Source organism: Haplochromis burtoni, unplaced genomic scaffold (genome assembly GCF_018398535.1).
Source record: "Haplochromis burtoni strain Fernald_Lab_line unplaced genomic scaffold, NCSU_Asbu1 Contig_473, whole genome shotgun sequence".
Lineage (NCBI taxonomy): Eukaryota > Metazoa > Chordata > Actinopteri > Cichliformes > Cichlidae > Haplochromis > Haplochromis burtoni.
Genome location: NW_024582834.1, coordinates 140,712 through 162,868, shown reverse-complemented (window position 1 = coordinate 162,868; position 22,157 = coordinate 140,712). Strand labels below are relative to the sequence as shown.

Below are 22,157 nucleotides of genomic sequence, written 5' to 3'. Positions count from 1 at the left end.
GAAACAAAAACTGTGCTGCTGTGAGCTGAGTTGTTTTTTTCTTTTGTTTCAGTCATTTGGAGAGCAAAGTTCAGATGTTGGAGTCTAAGCAGCGAGGAGAGCTGGAGGACATGAGGCAGGAGAAGAATAGACTTCAAGTTAGTAAACCTTTGTAATTTTATATATCACCATCAGAAACATTTTTACGTTTATGAAATCAAATATCAACATGGATTTTTGCCTCACGTGATATTTGTAAGCCCAAGTGGTTTAAAAACCACAAGCTTCTAAACTTGAGTGATAAATGTTAATTATAGAGTTTTAAGCACGTAGATGATGATTTCACTGCTGTAATCTGGGCTGTCTTGGCGAAGGAAAGTCAAACATTACAAGAAATGTTAAAATCTGTAAAACTGTTAAATCATTAAAAGTAAAAAGTCAAAGTAAAGAACAAAAAAGTACATTTTCAAGTCTGTGGGGATGTAGAACCAAAAAGCAGAAAATGCTTAAACAGCAGTGAAACTTTTTTCTGGCTCAGTCCGTCATCAGGACTCAGATGGCGGCCATCGAGTCTTTAGAGAGGCGGCTGAGAGTCGCCAGCACCAACAACACCGCCCTGCAGAGACAACAGACGCAGCTGATGGAGTCTGTCCACACGCTCCTTAACATGGTGGCTAGTACTACAGGTACACACACACACACAGGTACGCATGTAGTATTTTTCACACAGTACATTTATATTTCTCACAATCTTCTGGCGTTTTGATGTAGCAGCTCCTCCCAGGAGCCAGATGTGGAGGGACTGTGCAGATGCTTACAAGGCCGGTCACTATGTGAGCGGCCTGTATCACATCTACATCGGCAACAGGACTGAACCTGTGCAGGTAACGCCTCAACAGCAAACATGTGCAGTGTTGCAAAGGGCGACTCAAATGGCAGCAAGTCAGAATTTCTTTTGTACATTAAAATGTTTATAAAATGGCTTTAACTGGAGTTTTCTTATCAAACTCCTTTTTTGTCATCTGTTTCCTGCTAGCTAACAACTGCCCTTAATAATCAGCTTCAACGATTATGTTTAAATGACCTCAAAATGTTCAACAGAAAGAGAAACTGTCTTTATATTCAAGTGTCTTTGTATTTAGAATAGTGTGATTCTAATAGTTACAGTTAATATAATTTAAATCATCATTGGTAGTTAATGATCAGTCATTTCTGTTTCTCCCCCTGAAGGTTTACTGTGACATGGAGACGAGTGGTGGAGGCTGGACAGTCTTCCAGAGACGGTTTAATGGCAGCGTGGACTTCCAGAGGAGCTGGAGGGAGTACAAAATGGTGCGTTTGTGTCACAGTCACCAGGATTTATCTCAGAGTTTGAGTTATCAGTGTAAAGAGTGCTCCTCTTATGATTCTCCCTGCAGGGTTTTGGGGACGTGTTGGGCGAGCACTGGATGGGTAATGAAGTTTTGCACCTGCTGACCAATCAAGGTGTCTACTCTATGAGGGTGGAGATGATGGACTGGGAGGGAAACTCCGCCCACTCCCACTATGACCGATTTACACTGACCAGTGAGCGACAGCAGTACAGGTACAACCGCAGTCCAAACACACACAGAGACAGTGTTTTACTTTAATGTTTTTAGAGTTTATTTTTACTATAATAATGAAAATAAAAAGCTGCTGATTACATCTGAAGGCGTGTATAATATTCAAACTTGAACAGACTAATATTGATTGTTTTGGAAATGCTGCTGTGTTGTAACTCTGCGATTTATTTTCCTGCTATTAATTATAATTAAATTGTTAATGACATGGTGAGACCACAGATTCATAAGCCCCAAAAATGATGTCCTGAAATTGTTGATCTTGTCAGCTGAGGAAATGAGATGCTGCATTATTCAGAGTGTCTGTGGGGAAAAAAACACTTTATAATTTATTAGTTGTGAAAATTGCTGTTAATTTGATGAAAACTGATAACACTGCAGCTCAGCTTAGGGAACTGTTTTTGGCACGCTTCAGTGAGTGGATGCACTCGTCTGTGATTGTGTTGAGCAACAGAAAGATTTTCACACAGCTTTATAAAAACACCTTATGGAATTCCATTAATTCCATAAAGCCGGTCCCATGGGTGGTCAGAATTCAGTGAATTCCATAAAGGACCAACACACTTGGTCCTGCCAAAAACAGAGTCACCAGATGGTGATCCGCTGGATTAACTGCCTCATAGATGTACTGTAAATACGTCCTGTCTACAAGAAAAGATTAAATCAGTGTTTGTTTCATCAGATCTTATCCTCCTGTGTGTCTCCTCTCCCTCAGGTTGTATCTGAGAGGTTACAGTGGCACAGCAGGGAAGCAGAGCAGCCTGACCACCCATGGGTCCGGCTTCAGCACCCGAGACAAAGACAACGACAACTGTGAACACTGCAAATGTGCCATGATGCTCACTGGAGGTGGAAGCTTTTCTGTTCGTCAGCAGTTTAAAGCAAACAAATGAAATAAACGAGATTATGTATTGGAAATACTCCATAAAGTTGAGATACTAAGATATTTTTGAGAAAATAGAAACACTGCATGCATTACAGGGACAAAAGTTCTGGGTCCTCCCACCTACAGGAGCTGCTTGGCCATAAACATGGGGCCTTTTACGCACTCTGTGACCCCGCTCTGAAACTTTACATGCTCTCACACTTCATGGCTGAGTTTCTGTGGTTCGTAAACACTTCCACTTAACAACACAACTTACAGCCGGTCATGGAAGACCTAGGAGGATCGTGGAGCCATGTTTGAAACCATGGAGCATGTTTCAGTGAGCTCTTTAGAACAAGCCCGTCTTTCACAAATGTCTGTAAAGGCATAGATAGGTACATGATTTTATACACCTTTAGCACGTGGGCTAAAAACACCTGAATTAAAAAATAATAAGGTTCAGTTCAAATTTATTTATAAAGCACAAAATCACCGCAACAATCACCTCAGCGTTCTTGGATGTAGTCTGTGTGTTGCAAAGACACAATTTGACTTAAAACCATGAAGACCATGAAACAACTGGATACATTTATTGAAAGTTTACTACTGACATAACAAATAAAACACACATGATGATTCTCAAATACATTGTTTGCTGTTTGCAGATCAAAATTAGCAGTGTTTCCCCCCAAAGTTCTGCTCTTTCAAACATCTGTCCCCATCATCTTTCACTGCACCACCCTTCATCTCACGCCAACGCCAAGACAAACAGCTCTTTAGACTCCCCTCGATTGGCTGTGAATTAACTTAATCGTTTCGGCAAAACGTCAAGTCCTTTGAGAAAAAGACGCCAGTGGTCACCATTAGACAGTGAGTCATTTAAAATCACAGCAATTTACTGAGTGAAAGAGAAACGGTGACACAGACGAAATAAGAAACCGAGGGGAGTAACAGTAAGGAGAGAGACGAAGAACAGAAACATGTACAGCTGCAGTTTTCTCTCACGGAGAAATTTCAGTCAGACTATGAAAATGACCCCCAAATATGGAAATGATATAAACTTTCTAAAAGAAAAAAAAAACATCCTGAGATCAGGAATTAAAGTATTATTTTCGGACACGTGTCACTTATTTACAAAACTGAGAAACAGATCCCAGTGGGTCCCCCTGCTGACATTTTATTGCTTTTATAGTCACTGTTAAAAACTTTTTATGTTTGTCAAACATTTCTAATTGTGTGCAGGCTTAGAACAAACATAATTATAAATCTAAATGAAGCTTAAACAGAAATGTGTCCTGTTCTGTGTCCTGTACTGAGGAAACTCTACAGATACGAGTCTTGTGTGATTATTTCAGAATGACATTCTCAGTACTAAACAAATATCAGAGAGGACATGCCACTCACTCAAAAAGCACTAGCTGTATATCAAAGACGGCAGCCACAGTGACATCACTCACTGGTTTCTAGACTCTTTAAATCTTTGACCAAAATCAATGCAGGGAACTGTTCTACTTTCTATTCTTCCCTTTCAATAGAAATTAAGTGCAAATTGGCTTTAGGGCAGCAGAGGGCGCCCGTGAGTCAGTGACACTGACTCAAGTGGCACTTCAGTATTGTGGTGAACATTTATGTGTGTGAACATATTTATTGGCAAGCTCAGTTAGCAAGCTGCTTTCAAAAACTTTATGGGTGCATCACAAAAATACAGATATCCACTAATATCTGCTCAGGGGATTGGGAAGCTCATCTGTAACCAGAAGGTTGCCAGTTCGATCCCCCTGCTGTCTCTGTCCTGGTCGTTGTGTCCTTGAGCAAGACACTTTACCCTACTGCCTACTGGTGTTGGCCAGAGGGGTCGGTGGTGCGATATGGCAGCCTCGCTTCTGTCAGTCTGCCCCAGGGCAGCTGTGGCTACAACTGTAGCTGCCTCCACCAGTGTGTGAATGTGAGAGTGAATGAATAGTGGCATTGTAAAGCGCTTTGGGTGCCTAGAGAAGCGCTATATAAATGCACTCCATTAATAAGTGCTAAAAAACAAAGAAACAAACAAAGCTCAAACTTCTTTAACCATCTATTAGTGCAGCTAGCTGCACAACAAGACACAACCTAACAAGCAGCAAACTAGCAGAGTTGCGACAACCAGCACACCTGTCAATCAAAGAAACTGACATTTGAAAACATGGGTTACATATTTATGGTAACTCGTCACAAACGTGCTCTGTAATGCTATAAAGAATTAATGAGCACTTTTGGAGCGTAGGTCCGGGGACCCAATCACAGTGGATGAGATGCCGTTCTTTACCTGTTAGTAGATTTTCACAGATCATTTCTGTTTTTCAAAGCAGAACTTTTCTTGTTTTTATGCTCATGTTGTTTTAATATTTGCAGCCTTCATCTTTGTCTTTATGGTAGTCAATGCATGTAGTCGATAGACGCTTTGAAACTCACCCCACGTGATGCCACTGTGCCAATCAAATGCTTCATTCAGAAAACTCAAAGGAGGAGACGAGACGTGAGACGAGGGATTTAAATGTGACTTGGTTCACACATGAGAGGTAGTTAAGGAAAAATAAGATAAGGGAAAATCAAACTACATTTTTTCATTATTTTAAGTTGAGCACTTTTTTGAAAACAACTTTTTAAAAAGAATTTTCATTATTTTTGAATACAAACCTTATTTTACTTGAAACAATTAAAGACCCACAGTTCATTATAAAAAATATTAAATGGTAAATGGCCTGTATTTGTAAAGCGCTTTACTAGTCCCTAAGGACCCCAAAGCGCTTTACATGTCCAGTCATCCACCCATTCACACACTGGTGATGGCAGCTACATTATTAGTATTAGTATTAGTAAACATTGTTGAAATAATGTTGAGTTGTTTTCTCTAATTGGACCTAAATAAAAACATCTGGCAGGTTCACATTAGCTGTCACTCCTCCATTCAAAATATGCTTCAAGTGCTCCTAAAGTAAAATTGTACCACTGCAGTCTGCTTGTTTTATCACTGCATTCGTGTTATTAGTTGGCTTTTGTTTCTCACTCCCTCTTGCCTCCATCAGGTTGGTGGTTTGATGCCTGCGGTTTCTCCAACCTAAATGGTGTGTACTACTCCATCGGCCATAACATCAGGAAGCTTAACGGCATCAAGTGGCACCACTTCAAAGGTCCCAGCTACTCCCTGCGCGCCACCTCCATGATGGTACGACCCTACGACTTTTAAAGGCACCTTTCACCCTCCACAATGGTTTGATCCAACGGAGCTTAAATACCACAGCGGTATCGACCTTCAACTCCTCCGAAATACCATCCTAATGATAGCAAAGCTTCAAAACAATGGCTCCCACCTTCACCGCCATCATGGTACAACCCTAAAACACCTCTTGGATATGATATGGTACAGCCCTGAACTGAGGAAATAGTGACTTTAAAACAATAATGGTTAAAGTCATGTGACTCGTGAGGACCTTGTTTGTTACATGTCTCCTGGACTTGTTTTCATAACCAAGGATCATATTGAGGAAAATAAGGGATGGATCATGTAAGAAAATATCTCGTCTGCTTGAAATGTGATTGTCCTTTAAATATGATGATAACGACACACATTTTCAGCCAGTCTGTGCTGGAAGCTATTAAAATGGTTGTGCTGGTTTGTACACATGAGAAGTGCCAAAAGTGTTCACCCACACAGCCAGCCAGTCGCTTGAGACGTGGGTTGGATTGTTGCTTTTGGGTTGGAAAAGGTACACTCTGTGGTACTCAGTCACTCCACCCCGGCTGGTACAGAAAGGGTGACTGAGGGGTTTCCAGAGCTGGAGCATACTGGCAGCTTCACGCTACTTTCCTATATGACATTTGAGAATGTGTTTAATGGTAAAAGGCATGAATGTGGACCCTCATAGCTCACCTGGTAGAACAGGCATCGTTTTTACTGAAGGATGAGTTCGCTACTGTAGCCTGGGCTGCCCCCATTAAACTGTCACTGTCTAATAAAGACTGTAAATAGGAATAAATAATATTATCCACAAATCTGAATTGAAATTTGTGGCTAGCATGAAGGTATTCACCTACTTTTTTAGGAGGGAATACGAGATTCTCTTTGATGTTATCAGTGTGTTTATAGTGCCACTATCTATGACCGGCACCGAAACACAGACAAGATTTAGATAGCTGATGTCCGTGTCTATGGGAGGTGCTACGGCCTCTGGCTGCCATATCACCTTCCCATGGACCCAACGTCTGCTTCTCAGATCTGTTGAGATGAGGACAGTCTGCACCAGCACAACAATGGAAGAGAGGTTTGAGTGATTGGCTGGTTTTTGGTCTTTGGTGAGCAATTGCATTACATGTGCCATGTGGAAGCACTGCAACATGTTAATCAACAAACCAGATATTTCACAGACAGTGATTGTTTGTTAACAGATATCAAAAGACTGGAGAGACTGCAGATTTCTGAAAATGTACTTTCCAGATGGTACACAGGGCAGCAAATTATACAAACCCATCATTTTTGTAGTGTGATTGTGAAACCTCAGTGTTTTGGTCCCTGCCATATTGGGCTCTTGCAGCCAGAAGTGGCCATACTTGGATAAAAGGGTGGCGTTCTGAGTTACCAATTCCTGGAAATCTTGGTGAGGAGCTTCATCTCTCAAACAGATCCCTGCAAATTGCTAACACACTATTCAAATACTAGAATTTCACTCATCAAAACTGGAGCGCAAACTTTTTGGACAGCCTGCACCACACAGCACGCCAGGCTATTAGTCAGATAATTGTCAGATCAAAACTGCTCCAACAGGGAGCAGGATGGCAAACATGATGCAGCGACTCTGAGCAGCAGCTCTATGACAGCTCGCAGCCACAGCAGCCTGCAAGCCTCCAAATACTGAAAAGGTGAGTTAGCAAAAAATATTTACAACCTTGTTTTTGTTGTAAGGACTGAATGACCTCTATGAGTTTGTCCTGTGATTTCTGTTGCTGCGAGTCTTTCTACAGAAAACGTCTATGTTTAAGAAAACGTTAATATAAGGCGAGAAAACAAGCAGTGAGGATATTGGAGTTTATTACACGGACAGCTTAATACTGAGAGATATGTGACTGAGCAAAGAGTGGAGTTGGCTTTCACAACCCACTTTTACTTGGACTGTTTTTAAAGGAAGCCAGCGTTTCCACATGTTTATCAACAATTTTATAAACGTGGACGCTAAAGCTGGTGTGACTGCCAGAACATGAATCAGATCAAACTGATGAAACCTGAGAGTCACGTTGAGGATTGATCTGATTAGCTGGAACAACATCAGGAGCCACATCGGATGATGTCCAGCAGGAGAAGATGATTTTCTTCCCGCTCGCCTCCTTTGGGCGGTGGTGGACGGTCCATCCTGGGTCCTCGTGTGAGCCTGGACGTAATTGTGGGACGTCTTAGATGCCGAATCAGCACATCTCAGATTCTACTTACCGTGCACAGTGTTGATTGAAGCTTGTGCATCATAAATGGAGAATCATGCAGAGGCACGCAGCTGGAGAGACCCTGAACGCTCTGGTTTTCATTATTGGTCAAGAAATAATGGCAAGCAGATTGAGTTTTTTCATGAATAAGTAATCGCATGTTTGCATATGTCAACACTTAAAGAACTTTACAGGAAGAAAGGAGGCAAACAAAACGCAGATCAACCTTTTTCAGCTGTTTTTGTTTTGGACGATGAGCAAAGAAAAGAATTCAGTGAAAGTGAACTACACGCCAGTGATTTACCAGATTCTGAAGCAAAGTATTGTTGCTATAATTATCTTCCTAATGCGAACAATATTGTTTTTTTGTCTCTTGTTGGTCTCTGCTCTTCATTACTGCACAAAAAAACTAAATTCCCATCGCTCTCATACAAACAATAAATGATTTACAAGATATGATTTTATGATTTCTGGTTGTGAATTTCTCATTTTCTGTCTCATGAAGGCGCTTTCAATCTGTGGGCCCCCTGCAGCCGGGCAACCAGATAACATGCAGTGAAACTGAGGCTCCATTAAAATTGTGCAGTTGATACATTGTAGCTGCGTGAACTGCAGCATCTATGGTCCACTTGGTGGTAACATGCAGTGAAAACATCATATTGATTAACACAAGGATAATGTCTCTGCTGAATGAGATCTAATGGGCTCACAGAGGTAATGTGCTAATTGCAACAGCTATCAGTCTGCCAAAGTAAACGCGTGTGTAATAATCATTTAAACACGAGCGTAAACTCAGTCAGTTCTGAAGTTCTCTACTTTTCACGCCGTTTAAAATTCATCAGAGTCCAACATCAGCAGAGCAACGCAGACACACGAGAGCAGAGATTCAGCACAGGATGATAAATCAAGCTTAAAATTTAATTATATAACTTATGTTCAGAAAATAAACACATGTTTTAATGCTATCAGGTTGACATTTGTGTAATTAAAAGTCAACTTGGGTCATGTTTTTAATAAATAAAGGAAAAATGTTGTAGGAGTGCGGGGGCGTGAACATTTTTGGCTTCTGATGGGGGAGGCACGCCAGAAAACGTCTGAGAAACACTGATGTCATTCGTCTCATCTGTCAGACCGTGCAAACACACACACACACACATGTAACAAGTTTTACATTAAACCACAAGTAATTGGCATTAACTAAAACAGAGCTTGGAAAGAGGCGTCTGTGAAGAATTTCATTATAGCTTTGTATCAGTTTTAGATTTGTTCTAGGTTGTGTGGGTGTGGGTGTGGGTGTGAGAAAATTAAATCCCGTGTCTTTGGCATTTGGTATTCAGGAGATGATTCTAACATATATATATAGATATAGATATAGATATATATGAACTAATCAGTTAACTTTTTTATGACACATATATGACACATTTTACTTTTTAAAAACATTTGAACATGTTATCACACAAACTACAAGAATGTTTAATGCTTCATCAAATTCAGTTACTATGAGTTTGTGGTGGTTTGAGGCAGGAGTGCACTCTCAGTCAAACACCAAAGATCACAAATGAAATTCTTACCTGATCTCGTCTCCAGCAACCACAGCATTTCAGGTTTATTGTCATTATTATCATTAAAAAGTTAATTATCCCGACTTATTATTCTTGAGGAATCTGTGAAGACCATTAATTTGATTGCAGTTTTTTGAAGTCTTTTAATGAATCCTTCTGATGTCATGGTCTTTATGGTCTTAAGATGCACTTTACAGGAGTGAAGCTGAGGGCGGGTGGAGTGTGTGGCTGGTGTCTCTGTTTTGTACAGGATGTTGTTCTGCAGTGAGGCTTGTTTAACAAGTTTCACTTTTCCAGGGTTAAACCTGTTTTTTATGTACTGCACACATGTAGTGATGCTTGTCCACTTAACACTGAGCAGCCTGCAGCTGTACAATAAAGTATGTTATTAAAAACTGGCGTCACTGTGTGATGTTCCTCTTTGACCTGAAAGCATAATGACAGTAAATAATATTTTCAGTAAATACTTACAAAGATGTGCTTTTACATCTTATCATTTTAGAATATACAGACTTTTGGCACTATGACCATTGGAATCTGTAGTTTAAGAAACATTTCCTTGCAATTGAAATAATGTTGTTTTATCTCAATCCTGCATTTACTGAACTTATAGATATTAAACAACAACTATTTTTCTATAGATTTAAAATTAGCCTGAGAAAAATATCATTTGCATCATTCGTGTTTTTCAGGTTAGGGTAACAATCTCTCATCTCACATCAAAAAATATATATATTATTATTCAAATTTCAGCAAACAGTTTAAACACCAAGTTAGAACAAACAAAATACAAGTAAAAGAAAATAAGTAGAGAATTTAAAATGCATTCTTATGGTTCATTAGTAATAATAATATTAATAATAATAATAATAATAATAATAATAATAATAATAATAATAATAATAATAATAATAATAATAATAATAACTTACATAAACTAATGAATGATAAAATAAATGAATGAGGAAGTGGAGGTATGAAAACTAGAAATAACCAAAATTCAAAAGCTGATAAAGCTAATATTGTCCACTTGCAGCCTTCTTCTTAAATAAAACACAAGTATTATGTTATTCTGATCTTATACTATAAATTGCTTTTCTGTTCTTATTTTTATTCATTTATTACATTTAATATTTATATAGTATTATACTACACAAGCTGTTAGGCACCACAGGTGAACACTTCTTGGTCGCTGTTCTGTTTTCTAACCATTCTGTGTTGTTCTACCTCCCTCTTGTGGTCAGACTGTGTTACTACAACAGCTAAACAGTTGGTCAAAGGATCTGCATATCCTCCTTCATTACATCCCTAAATCTTCTCTGTGGTCCTCCTCTTTTGCTCCTGCCCAGCAGCTCCATTTTCACCATCCTTTATGTAATATATCCACTAACCCCCCTTTGCACATGTCCAAACTATCTCTGCCTCTCTAACTTTAGCGGTGTCTCAATTCAGGGGCTGCATCGTTCGGAGGACCCGGGCTTTGCGGTCTATGTGGGCCGGCTCCTCCGAAGACCGAGAAGGCTGGAAGTGCGAGGCTGTGAAATGGGATGGTCACTGCAAACAAGAAGAGGCTCAGAGCAGATCCCTGGTGTAACCCCCAACCCCCAGCATGAATCCATGACCTGACACTCATAAAGCACACATCATCACTGTGTCACTGTCCTCCTCATACATGTCCTGCACCACCCTCTCACACACTTCTCTGCCACTCCTACCTTCCCCATACAGTACCACAGCTCCTCTCTTAACATCTGTTTTCTCTGATCCACAAAGACTCAGTGAAGCACATTCTGATCATCTTAAAACTTCTACATCAACACTCTCAAAGCAAACATCCCATCTGTAGAGCTTTTTCACCGCATCTCACCTCCAAAGTTATTCCCAAAGAGATCTAGTGGGGAAAGTCCATTGCCCTCTCTCATAGAAATTTCTATACATCCACAGGTATAACTGAACTAAATCTCACTTCGTTTTGTATTTTATAATTAGTTTTCTTTTTATTTCATTGTGACTTGCATTTATAATTCGGTTTAGTTTCAGTTTACTTTTTTATTGTTTGAAAAGTGCCGTTTTAGTTTAGTTTTTTTCAGTGCTAGTATTAGTCTTTTTAATTATTCTTGTAATTGTAATTGAGAGAATTTCCACAATACTGACAAGAACTGAAAATGCAAAGCAATATACTGAAAGATCCATTTCCTGATGTGATGTCATAATGCGAGACAACAAAACAAGATAAAATAGTTTTACAAATAATATCATACAAAACTTTTTCATACGTCACCTTGTCGTTGTTGCCTTCTGTGACCTCAGTTGCTCTGACTGACTGACTTCGCTTTTACTCCACCTAAGTTTGTCCCTCCGCCGTCCCGTCAGAATCTCTTCCGGTTGCAGCTGCAGTGCGTTAGCGGTTTCTGTGAAGGTCGTGAATCCAACCTGTGAGTATCTGTCAAAACGGAAAACGTTTATATTCTTACACTGAATTTTGTATATAATATGTTGATTTTCAGATGGCTGATATCTTCCGGGTTATTACAGTTTCTCATATTTTCTCTGCTTTCTTCTTTTTGTCGCGGGCCGGTTAGCTGTCATTGTGTACAGCTAAAGCTACCTCGGCGCTAACACAAAGCCTGTTACTCTTATAAACTGTAGTCCAACAATACATGCTAGTTTATGCAGGCTGTGTTGGTATGGCTTGTCCCACCAATAGATAAAGAAATGGTCGTATTAGAAAGCAAATTACGTTTTTTAAGTGTCGCCAGTGAGCTAACGTTATTCTGACCCTGCGCCGAAGCTGGTGGCGTCAAACCGATTTTGCTTCGTTAATAATCAAAATCAGCCCGTTCAAGCCCTTCGATAATGCATATAGATATTATTTAAGAGTCTTTAAGTGTAAACGAGGGCACACGTCAGAGGTAGTAATGGGACTAAGGTCACACCGCTTGAGTGCAGACCTGACTCTGCAGCCATGTGTAATGGCGATCCTCCACACACACACACGGATTCATTTCATTCTGCGTGTTTTCAATATTTTATTGTTGTCTTGGATCTTGTATGTCGTATTGAGTTAGTTCAGGTGAAGCAGGGATCTGAGAACAGCAGGTTCATTTAGGGGTGACTGCTAACGACCTTCAGGCGAATTAGGAGCCTCAGATGGGTCATTTTACCCGCTTTTATTTATTAACTGGTGCCAGAGACGTGAGGTGGAAACATGACCATTAAAGAATCCAGGATTTAAATCTGCACCAACAAAGAGGACGGTATAACTTCCAGCCTAATAAAGCTTTTATCACACCTTTTTAAAGCAGATATATCAAATGTTAGTCGGGTTCTTATTTGTATAGTCTTTATATTTTGGTGACTATCGAAATTAACTTTAATCTATGAAATGATTCAGAATAACTGCCTGAGTAAGTGTCTACATGCATTTCAAGGTTTCAAGATTAAAACTTTCCTGCGTTGTTTAAAAAAAAAAATCAGGACTGAGATAAATGTGTTTTTTACACATTATGTTTAAGTAGGGTTAATATACTGTATGAAATGTATTTTTATTTATCAAAAGTGAGAAATTAAAGGAAACTGTACCGATTTTGTTTTATTATTACTAAGTTAATTTAGTCAAATAGTGAGTTTAATTGTTGTGTCAGTTTTTATGGAAAAGGGTGTCTTATGGAAGATATTTTCAGATTTCAGTTTGTCCAGTGAGATTTGCAGCCTTGGTTTGTCACCAACAGGGTTTCTGTTTTTTAATAGTCTAAAAATCCAAAAATGAGTTTCACAAATTAAAATCTTTGTTTTTGTCTTAAAAATTGATCAAGTTTATTTTATAAAGTTGCATTAAATTCAGTTTCTGTTAAATGCGTTTTGGTGGAAAGGTAGAAACGGATCATGCACTCATCGAAAGGTTGGTGGATCAATCCAAGGCAATCAGTCCTCATTCCAGATATCCTTGGGGCAAGATACTAACCTAAATTCCTCTCTGATGCATCCGTCATAGTATGAATGTGTGTGAATGTTAGAAAGCAATTGCATAGAAAAGTAATTGGAAAAAGTGCTTGTGAATGGGTGAGTAATTGGATTGCTCAGAGTAAGAAAGGACTATGTTAGAAGCCCATTTAGTCCATTTATTATAGCAAAACTACAGAATAAAGCCAACATGGTGAAATTTTGTGGTGAATCAGGGACGAGTCTCATTGTTTTCAAAACTGTCTGCTTAGCAAACTGCATTTAAAAACTACTTTGTATGTACTGCAGTATTCAGTATGTGTACAATTCCAACATATTTTGACTTTGTACTTTCACCTTTGACCCCCTTGCTGAGTGGGTCACAGTAGCCACCAAAGCATGCTGGCAACAGGCATCCTGGTACTTTTAGTGTGCTGCAGTATTTGGATATACATAAAACTTGTGTGCAGGCCATTTAGTCTCATCCACGTTTTCTCCCATATTTCCTTCCACGGTCACTCTCTGTGTCGTCACTGCAGTTTTTATTGTCTCTATTAAAACTTCCATGGTGGCAATGGTAAAACATGGAAGCTATAAAACTACATGCATCTTATTTTTATAAATCCACTTTTATCAAAACACACACCATGATTTGTATTCATTGTATTTACATCGGGTCATTCTTTAAATTGGGTTGTTAAATTCAGCTTTTATTTGACTCTGATCACTAACCAGGAAATGATTGTTTTAAACATTTTAAAGTGAAATGATATAAAGACAGTACTTTTGTTCTTTCTCTCTGATATTTGTACAGAATTTAATAATTGGGGGGAAATTTAAATGATTTTTTTTTTGTATTTTTTTCCCCTCTGCAGGTGATTCATCATGTCTCTGCCAAAGCCAATGATGAGGGGGTTGCTTGCAAAGCGACTGAGGTTTCACCTGCCCATTGCTTTCACTCTGGCTTTAACAGCTGCCATTGCATTCAAGGTGAGAGGATGACACACACTCAGGCGGCTACAAACACAACTCTGATGGTGATGCTAAGATAAAAAAAATGACACAGCCGTGATGAAAGGAACACATCAAAGTGTCCTGTCAGTGTCTAGATCCACTTACAGCTCAGCAGACAGCTGATCATATTTTATTCATCACATTTATTTTCTAGTTAAACTTCTTTTTTTCAGATCAGTTTATAAGATGCAATGAATCGTTCACTTAAAGGATATGACATTTTTGATGTTGACAAATAAATACAGTAATATAATAGAGGTTTTTTTTATTGTGACCAGTTTTACTCTTCTGCATAGTGAGTATCCTACTTTCACTTTTAATACTTTGAGTAGTCTCTGTTATCTCTGTAGTTATACTAATTTTACCTGCAGTAAGTTCTGTCATATTTTTGTTGTTATTTCCACAGTACACGGTGACAGAGCCCAAGAAACAGGCGTACGCAGACTTCTACAAGCAGTACGATGCCATCAAAGACTTCAACGCCATGAGGGAAGCTGGGGTCTTTGAGAGTGTGCAGCCCACTGGGAAGTAAAGCCACGGTGAGGGCCTCATTACTTGGCTTTAAATATTGTCATTTCAAACTTCGGTATCATATGGAGTGTAACATATGATATGATGGTGTTTCCATCAGCATTAACGTTCTGCTTTTTTTTTTTCCTGAAGATAATATTCTTAAGTCTAAAGCAGGTCATGGAAACACGAACTTTCATCTACGATATGTCGGATTAGCCTTTTAATATTTTCTGAAAATGATACGAGATGTGCAGATATTGAGAATTTATTATTACTGCAGTTTGTAACAACTTCTTTCTTGTTTACGGGCAGTTTCTGTGACTGAGCAGGGCTGCATATTCAAAGGAAAAAGTTCACATCTGTGGTTGGAACAAGAGACACAGCTAGCTTTAAATATAGGGAAAGTGGATCTGATCAGATTTATTGGCATGCAAACAAACATTACAGCAGCCATGTTTTCAAGAAAGTGTTTGAAGGCTGTCTGTGCATCGCTGAACAACATTGTTGGAAAGTATTTCATGTTAGGTGCTGTAGCAATTCTTCAAAAGAATGATGCAGATCTCAGTCTTTTAAAAAAATTTGGGGGGGGGGGAGAGTTAAATAATTTAAAAATGTTTTTAAAAGTCTTTTTTTTTTTTTTTTTTAACCACAGGCATGATCTTAATTGAATCCTAAACAAATGATAAATTCCATTATTCTGCAGTATTTCCACTTTACTCTTGAAGCTGAGTGTTAAGTAAAGCAGTTCACCTTTCATCAGGCTTTAGCTTCACAGCTGCACATTATGCATGAGTAACACAGTACATGGAGATGGACCATCTCACAATATTGCAGATGTTTTCTTTTGCAAGCTCAGATTTTGTTTTAGTGAAACTGTTACTTTTAATTATGAACGCAGCTTGGTGCCTGCTGCTGAGGTCCTTTGAATTTGTATGTTTTCTAAAGGCCAACAGCGAGTGCCGACTCTGACTGGAAATAATTCAGATTGAAGAGAAGTGTTTAGAAAAAAGACGGTTGGCTCTGTGGAGTTTGGTCTCCGAGTTGTTTAAATCTCATTGAATACAACATGATGGCCGCTCTTATAAATTATGGAGTCAGAAATGGATGATACAGCAAGGTTTGCTTAAGGGTGGGGCTACCATATGAATGACAAGTTGCTGCCCTGTGATGAGCATCACTCAGTTTCTCAGTCAGGTCCGCGCTTCGCAGGCACGTAAAGTTTCAAAACATCTGTGAGATGGTGACTTTACGAGCCAATAGGTGATGTCATGGTGGCTGCATCCATGTTTTGTATACAGCTTTTGTTTAATCTTAGATTTTTTTTTAATTTAAGTTTTGTAAATTGTATGTAAACTGGAATAGTACTTTATTTTATACTAGCTCAGTAAGAATAGTATTTTTTTATTTAAACAAAACGTTTGTCGTGCTCGTCAACGTGCTTACTGACATATCAAACCACGTGCATCTCTAATGTCTGGTTGTTTCCTTCCTCCAGCTCTGCTTCCCTGTTGTTCATTCCTGGTCTAAAAGATGGTTCCTCTCCACCTCCACCTTGACGTTACCTACTGATCAGATGTAAACGTCGCTTTGCTGTTTTTGTTCATTCAAATAAAATAAACTATTCTATTAATGATCAAACATCTGCCTTTGTGATTTATTCAAAATAAGCTTTGAACATAAACAATGACGGTGTTGGACTGGACTCCAATATTAATGAGCATCACATGCATCTTTTGTATCTCTGTATTTGTTATTGACTGCCTCACTGTACTGTCAAATGTTCTAATCGGTTTGACATTTTTGAGATGGAGTGTTTTGAAAATGCTTTGACATTTGAGGTGAAGCATCAAGTGTGCGCATTACAAATGCTGAGGTTGTGTCTACTGAAAATGCTCAAAGCTTCCAAAATCAAGTTCAAACTGAGGGTTATCTTATACATGGCATAAAACCTTCGAGGTTTATCTATCACCCGAGAAAGCAGTGTGATTAAAGTAAATCAGTGTAGACATTTATTCTCACAAAGCAGGAGATAGATACACCAAGTCATTACAACATTTCTAAACTTTATTAATAATACATTAATTATAATTAATACATTATGAAGAAATTAAAGAGATGCTCACTACAGAACAAACCTGATAGAGGCAGGGAGTGAACGATTTCAAAGACTCTGGAAGAAAGAAAGCTAGTAGTAAATGTTTCTAAGGACTGAGTTGGGAATTGTAGTCTCAAAGAAAACTATCACTAGACTTCACCCTATAAATGAAATTTAACAGAACTGTATTGAAGAAAAAAGGATGTGTGAAGATTCTGAAAGAAAATCTCAAGCAGTCAGCAGTAAATCTGTGTCTGGGTCTTTGGTCTGTTTTCCTACAGAACAACGACCCAAAACATGCCCCGCTCCAAACATGAAGAACAGAAACAGAATAGGGTAACTTTATATAATATTAGTAACTTATCATGTTTCGGTGTTATAATTGTTTTTTCAACATACTTGAACAACTGTCGTGTATTGGATGGATGGTTTCTATCTGGTGCCCCCTGCTGGCCGCGTCCCGCACTGCAGTCTTTGTTTGCACCGCCTTCTACTACACTTCCTGGTTTTTTCAGGTGGATGTCACAGCGGCTGCCAAACGGTCTGTCAAACAAGTCTAAAGTTGGAGGACGGGAGAGGAGGATGAATTCAGTGATGAGAATACGGCAGCTGGAAGAAACGCGCGGTGTGTGTGGAGCCTGTATTGCAGAATGATGACCGGACGTTGTATTTTTGGCGGATATCAGGCAGCAGCGGCGGCAGCGGGGAGGCTGCTGTGAGGCGGAGGAGCGGGCTAAGTGTCCCTCTAGCTGCTGCTAGCCAGTTAGCGAGCGAGTTAGCATTAAGCGGTCTGCTACTGTTAGCATCGAGTGTCTGCTTTGAAACGTTGGCCAGCTCCCCCCGAGTTTGACTGCAGGCCAGAAGATCCAGAAGAGTCTGGCTCTCCTGAAGAGGATATCATGGACTACAAGGACAAAGTACAGATGAGGCATAACCCTCGCAGGTAAAGCTATGCTAAGAATGAAAACAGGCTTTTTGATGGCTGGCATCTCATTGATTTTATCAGTCTAACGGTAGCAGTCGGTGAAGTTTGTCAGTGGGGTGGCAATCTTCCGGCCAATTGGTATCTATTCAATGAGGCTGTAGCATTACATAACCGACTGTACGATAAAACAGACATTAAGTTAAAACGACTTTAAAGCTTCTCCATGTCCCCTGTAGTCTTCTTATGGGTAACTTTAATGGATCGTGCTGTCCTACATGTAGTTTATGTCTTTAAAGAGTGTTCTGATATGTTGTTCTTTCACAATATCCAGAAATTGTAACAAAAAGTCTAAAGTCAGTCTTACGATTCCTTAAGATCTTAAACGTTTCTCACCTAAGAAGCTGCAAACAGAACTTTTTTTGTCTTAATTGATTAAATAAATAGTGGCCTGTCAGTACGACGCAATCCCAGCTCTTATTGCATTAACCAAGCCGCCTGTGTACACTTGATCTGCTGTGTCAAATCCTTGGGCTTGTCACCATCAAAGGCCCAGTGATCTAATTTAATGCCGTAAATCTCTTTGAAGATCTCGGATTATCTGCTTTAATCTCCAACAGGTTGTTACTGAATCAGCTCAGAGTCAATAAAACGCGCAGTAATTCTAACAGAAGAGCTGTGTGTGTGAAACTTCGTGTGAGTGTGTGGGGTGTCCACAGCACTGGGTTTGTGGCAGGTGGAAAGAATGATACAGGGGTTAGAAGAACACGTTTTAATGAAATGAGTGTGATTCATGCGGGGCTTTGTTGCTCCTGTGTGTGGCTGCTGTGTCTCTGCACCTGCAGATCTTTTATTTACACTGCAGATAACCTGATTCAGATATGAAGTTGTGAAACGTGTGATAGTGTGACTAGGCTTTTAAAAGGAAACGGGTATAATTGTATATGTGCAAAAATATGTAGACAGGAGTGGCTTAATGTCCTGTTCAGTTAAAGTTGTAAATATAGGTAAAAATTGCTTTTCTCTGAGATTCTAAATTTAGATTAGTTTTAGTCATTATGTGTTTGGTGCTATGCCCATAAAACTTGTACCAATTCAATTGTATCCAAATTAAATGTTTTCCATCCACAATCCTTCGGCAGGTACTCGCGATATTAAATAAGCTATAAAATACCAAACACATATAAAATACAAGTCATGGTGGTGTAAACATTCTTCAAAACCACAGTTTAGTTAATGCGTTGGTTTCTCGAGATGAATAACAAAACACAGGAAAGTCTTGGTTGCCTGATCAGTTATTCATGACCAAAGAAAAAACCCTCCATTATGATGATGTATTTGCAGTTCACTCGTTTCCTGAGCTGTCCTTAAACGTCACAGCATTCACTTGTCTAGTTCCACTCGGGTATTAAGGTACAGGAAGTTAGAGCTTCGATGTGATATTCTGGCTGTTTGTATCAAAGTCTTAGTTTCTGTAGAATTACACCAATATAAAGCACATAAAAAAATTAACTGATCAGCCGAAAGTGACTAAAATCTATTGTATGGAAAACATATTTCAGGATGCTCTTGTTTTGGCCTTATACATCTCCTTTCTTTACCTTTGTCCCTCTCTTGTGCCAAACAAGTTCAGATTCGCTCCCTATTAAGCTGTGGCATGTTTTGTTCAGTTTGTTTGAATTATAATTTAAGTTCAGGGAAAGCAGTGCATCTTTTCTTATTTGAAATGTAACAAATCTACAATTTTTCTAAAGCCTGAGTAATCGTGTTAAATAGCATCAGCCAAAATAACTGATTGTTTTCCATTATTGAGCAGCTTTAGAGACATTTTCACCATGAAACACCATAAATGCTAAAAATAAAAAAGAGAAGAAGAATAATGAAAACTAAACAACAAACTCTTCATTACAAATGCATCCTGTTTTTTTTCTTTCCTCGCTGTCATCACTCTGTATGTTGATGTTGAACAGACGTGAACTTGTTTGTTGTGGGAACTGGTTTGTGAGCTCGGCGTGTTTGACAGTAGGAACTGAGAGGTTCCTATTATCCCCTCTTATCAGGAGGATGCTGGTAAAACTCGCCGCTCTTATGTTATCATTTTAACTCACTCATCCACTGTTTCCTCATTGCGTTGACGTAACGCAGGACTTTTGTGTTGGTTTCATCCCTTGTTATTGCAAGACTGGGTTAGACTTTGTGTTCAAATATAAAATCATGTTTGTATATCCTGATGTATTTCAGTGTCACCCTCAGGTGTGTGGGGGAGTCACAGTCGTGCTCTTTTAAATGAATTATTAAATAAATACTTTTATGGGGCCTTCCTCTGCAAATACCGTAATAAGCAAGTACTTTGTGCAGATCAGTAACAGGCTAACAAAATCCACTGTTGCTGTACTGAGTTTGTCGTCCTGTGGATGGACTCCACAGTCTTGCCCTGCAGCTGCTGATGATAGTCGTCGTTTGCTCTGCGAGCTCAGTGCGGTGGTACATGACTCTGTTCTCCACCTGTAACCTGGATAAAGAGACCCTGTAGAAGCAGCTGAATGACACTTAGGGTTTTATGTTGCTTTTACTTTATTTTCATCGTCTCCTGAAGCAGATCACCTAAACCCATCCAGTCGAATATTTTCTTAGCTGCTTATTCAGTTTGCAGTTGCAGGGAGGCTGGTGGCTGGCAGACTAGGGGTGGGCGATAGAAACGATATACGATAGAAACGATATAAATTTGGCCAACGACAGAGATTTTGACTATATCGCTCTATCGCGATAGCGCATGTTGATGATGTCATCAAGCTGCACCTGTTTTGGTCGAAAGCATCGCAGAACCATTATCATCTGCAAATTATGCCGGGCGACAGTCATAGCAAAGAGATGAAGCACTTTTGAAATATGGGGAAATCCAAAAACTGCGCTTCCTCCACTTCCGTAACATTGATTCATTAATGTTGAATTCTCTGGCAGCTGCTCTGTTCCCATGTTGTTGCAGTATATTAATAACTAACCTCGTATTGTGGATGAATAATCTCAGTTGTTCTCCTGACTGAAGTTTGGCCTGTGTATAGCATCAGTGAAGCTCCTCACTACGGCAGTAGTGGTGGTAAATTTGATTCTTTTTACTGAATCGAGTTTTAATGAATCACTCACCAAAGTGAATCGGGTTTTTTGAGTCATTTGATTCACTGAGTCAGTCGACCAGAGAGTGCAAAAATGTACATTTTCACTCAAACTTAATTTGTTTCTCTTTTCATGTATATCTTACTGCTAAGATGAATGATTCTAAAAGAAATCAACTATTTTATAGAGCAAAAAAGAGCAAACACATTTCTAAAATTAAGCAATTTCCTATCAAAATTGCTTAATAAACATTTATTTTGTTTATTTTTATTTTATTAGTATTTTCCTTAAATGTGTCAAATATATATTTTCTCATCTAAATGTCCACTGAGCTGTGAGCCAGGGGGCGGTAATGCGCCTTAACATTGGTTGCCAACCAAGAAAAAGATGAAGCTGTGAGCCAGGAGGGAGGGGTGAGTGAGTGATTCGCTTACGCTTACGAATCAGCACAGGAAGGGAGGGGTGAGTAGCTCAAATGTGCTGTTAGCATGTTAGCAGAGCGATGCTACTGTGAACCGTGGAGCTATTGTCTTGATGTGAGCTTCTACTCAGGGTTTTTTCTTCCAGTTCAGAGCAGACATTTTTTTTGTTAAGATACTGGATGTTGTGTTTTTCCCCACAGTTGTAATTATAAGCTAGATATATTGCTTCTAACAGCAACAGGGATGAGTCAGTGAGTCAGTTGGGCTTGTGAATCATGATTCTCGAGTATTGAACGATTCGTTCATGATTCGCGCATCACTATACGGCAGTAATGCTCCGACAATCCATCAAGCAGTGTGGCTTACCAAAGTTGTACTAAAACATTTTTTAACAGATTTCTTCACCCCCAAATTGGTTAGAGGTCAGTAAGCACAACCAGGATTCATACATAAGGCACACTCTCGATTTTTGAGAAAATTAAAGGATTTTAGGTGTGCCTTATAGTGTGGAAAATACGTTATACAGAAGAAAAGAATATATCGTGATATATATCGTTACTAGGGCTGCCACAAACGATTATTCTGATAGTCGACTAGTCACCGATTATTTTTGCGATTAGTCGACTAATCAGATCATCATCCATTGGACGTAAAACTACAGCTTATTGCACCAGCAG

General features: G+C 39.2%; 3 protein-coding genes across 4 annotated transcripts in view; all 3 read left to right on the top strand.

Annotated features, from left to right (window-relative positions):
* Positions 1–9,880, top strand: part of angpt4 (angiopoietin 4) — a 70,671-nt gene extending 60,791 nt beyond the window's left edge. The window contains exons 4-10 of one of the 2 annotated variants that reach the window (XM_014341446.2): positions 53–137; positions 518–665; positions 754–863; positions 1,210–1,311; positions 1,398–1,564; positions 2,296–2,429; positions 5,508–9,880. In XM_014341446.2, coding sequence (XP_014196932.2) covers positions 53–137; positions 518–665; positions 754–863; positions 1,210–1,311; positions 1,398–1,564; positions 2,296–2,429; positions 5,508–5,668 — 907 coding nt within the window. In that variant the 3' untranslated portion in view covers positions 5,669–9,880. Of the gene's footprint in view, positions 1–52; positions 138–517; positions 666–750; positions 864–1,209; positions 1,312–1,397; positions 1,565–2,295; positions 2,430–5,507 lie in introns of both variants that reach the window. The other variant, XM_014341445.2, reaches the window with a different exon arrangement.
* Positions 9,881–11,774: 1,894 nt separating this feature from the next.
* LOC102300792 (cytochrome c oxidase subunit 6C-1) lies at positions 11,775–16,565 on the top strand. Its single transcript, XM_005946561.3, has 4 exons — positions 11,775–11,893; positions 14,276–14,390; positions 14,821–14,953; positions 16,423–16,565. The coding sequence occupies exons 2-3, from the start codon at positions 14,286–14,288 to the stop codon at positions 14,944–14,946; spliced, it is 231 nt and encodes a 76-aa protein (XP_005946623.1). The 5' UTR covers positions 11,775–11,893; positions 14,276–14,285; the 3' UTR covers positions 14,947–14,953; positions 16,423–16,565.
* A 928-nt stretch (positions 16,566–17,493) lies between these two features.
* LOC102300184 (serine/threonine-protein kinase 4) overlaps positions 17,494–22,157 on the top strand; it is a 57,716-nt gene continuing 53,052 nt past the window's right edge. Inside the window, exon 1 of the mRNA XM_005946559.3 lies at positions 17,494–17,965. Within this exon, the coding sequence (XP_005946621.1) occupies positions 17,922–17,965 (44 nt within the window). The 5' untranslated portion in view covers positions 17,494–17,921. The remainder of the gene's footprint in view (positions 17,966–22,157) is intronic.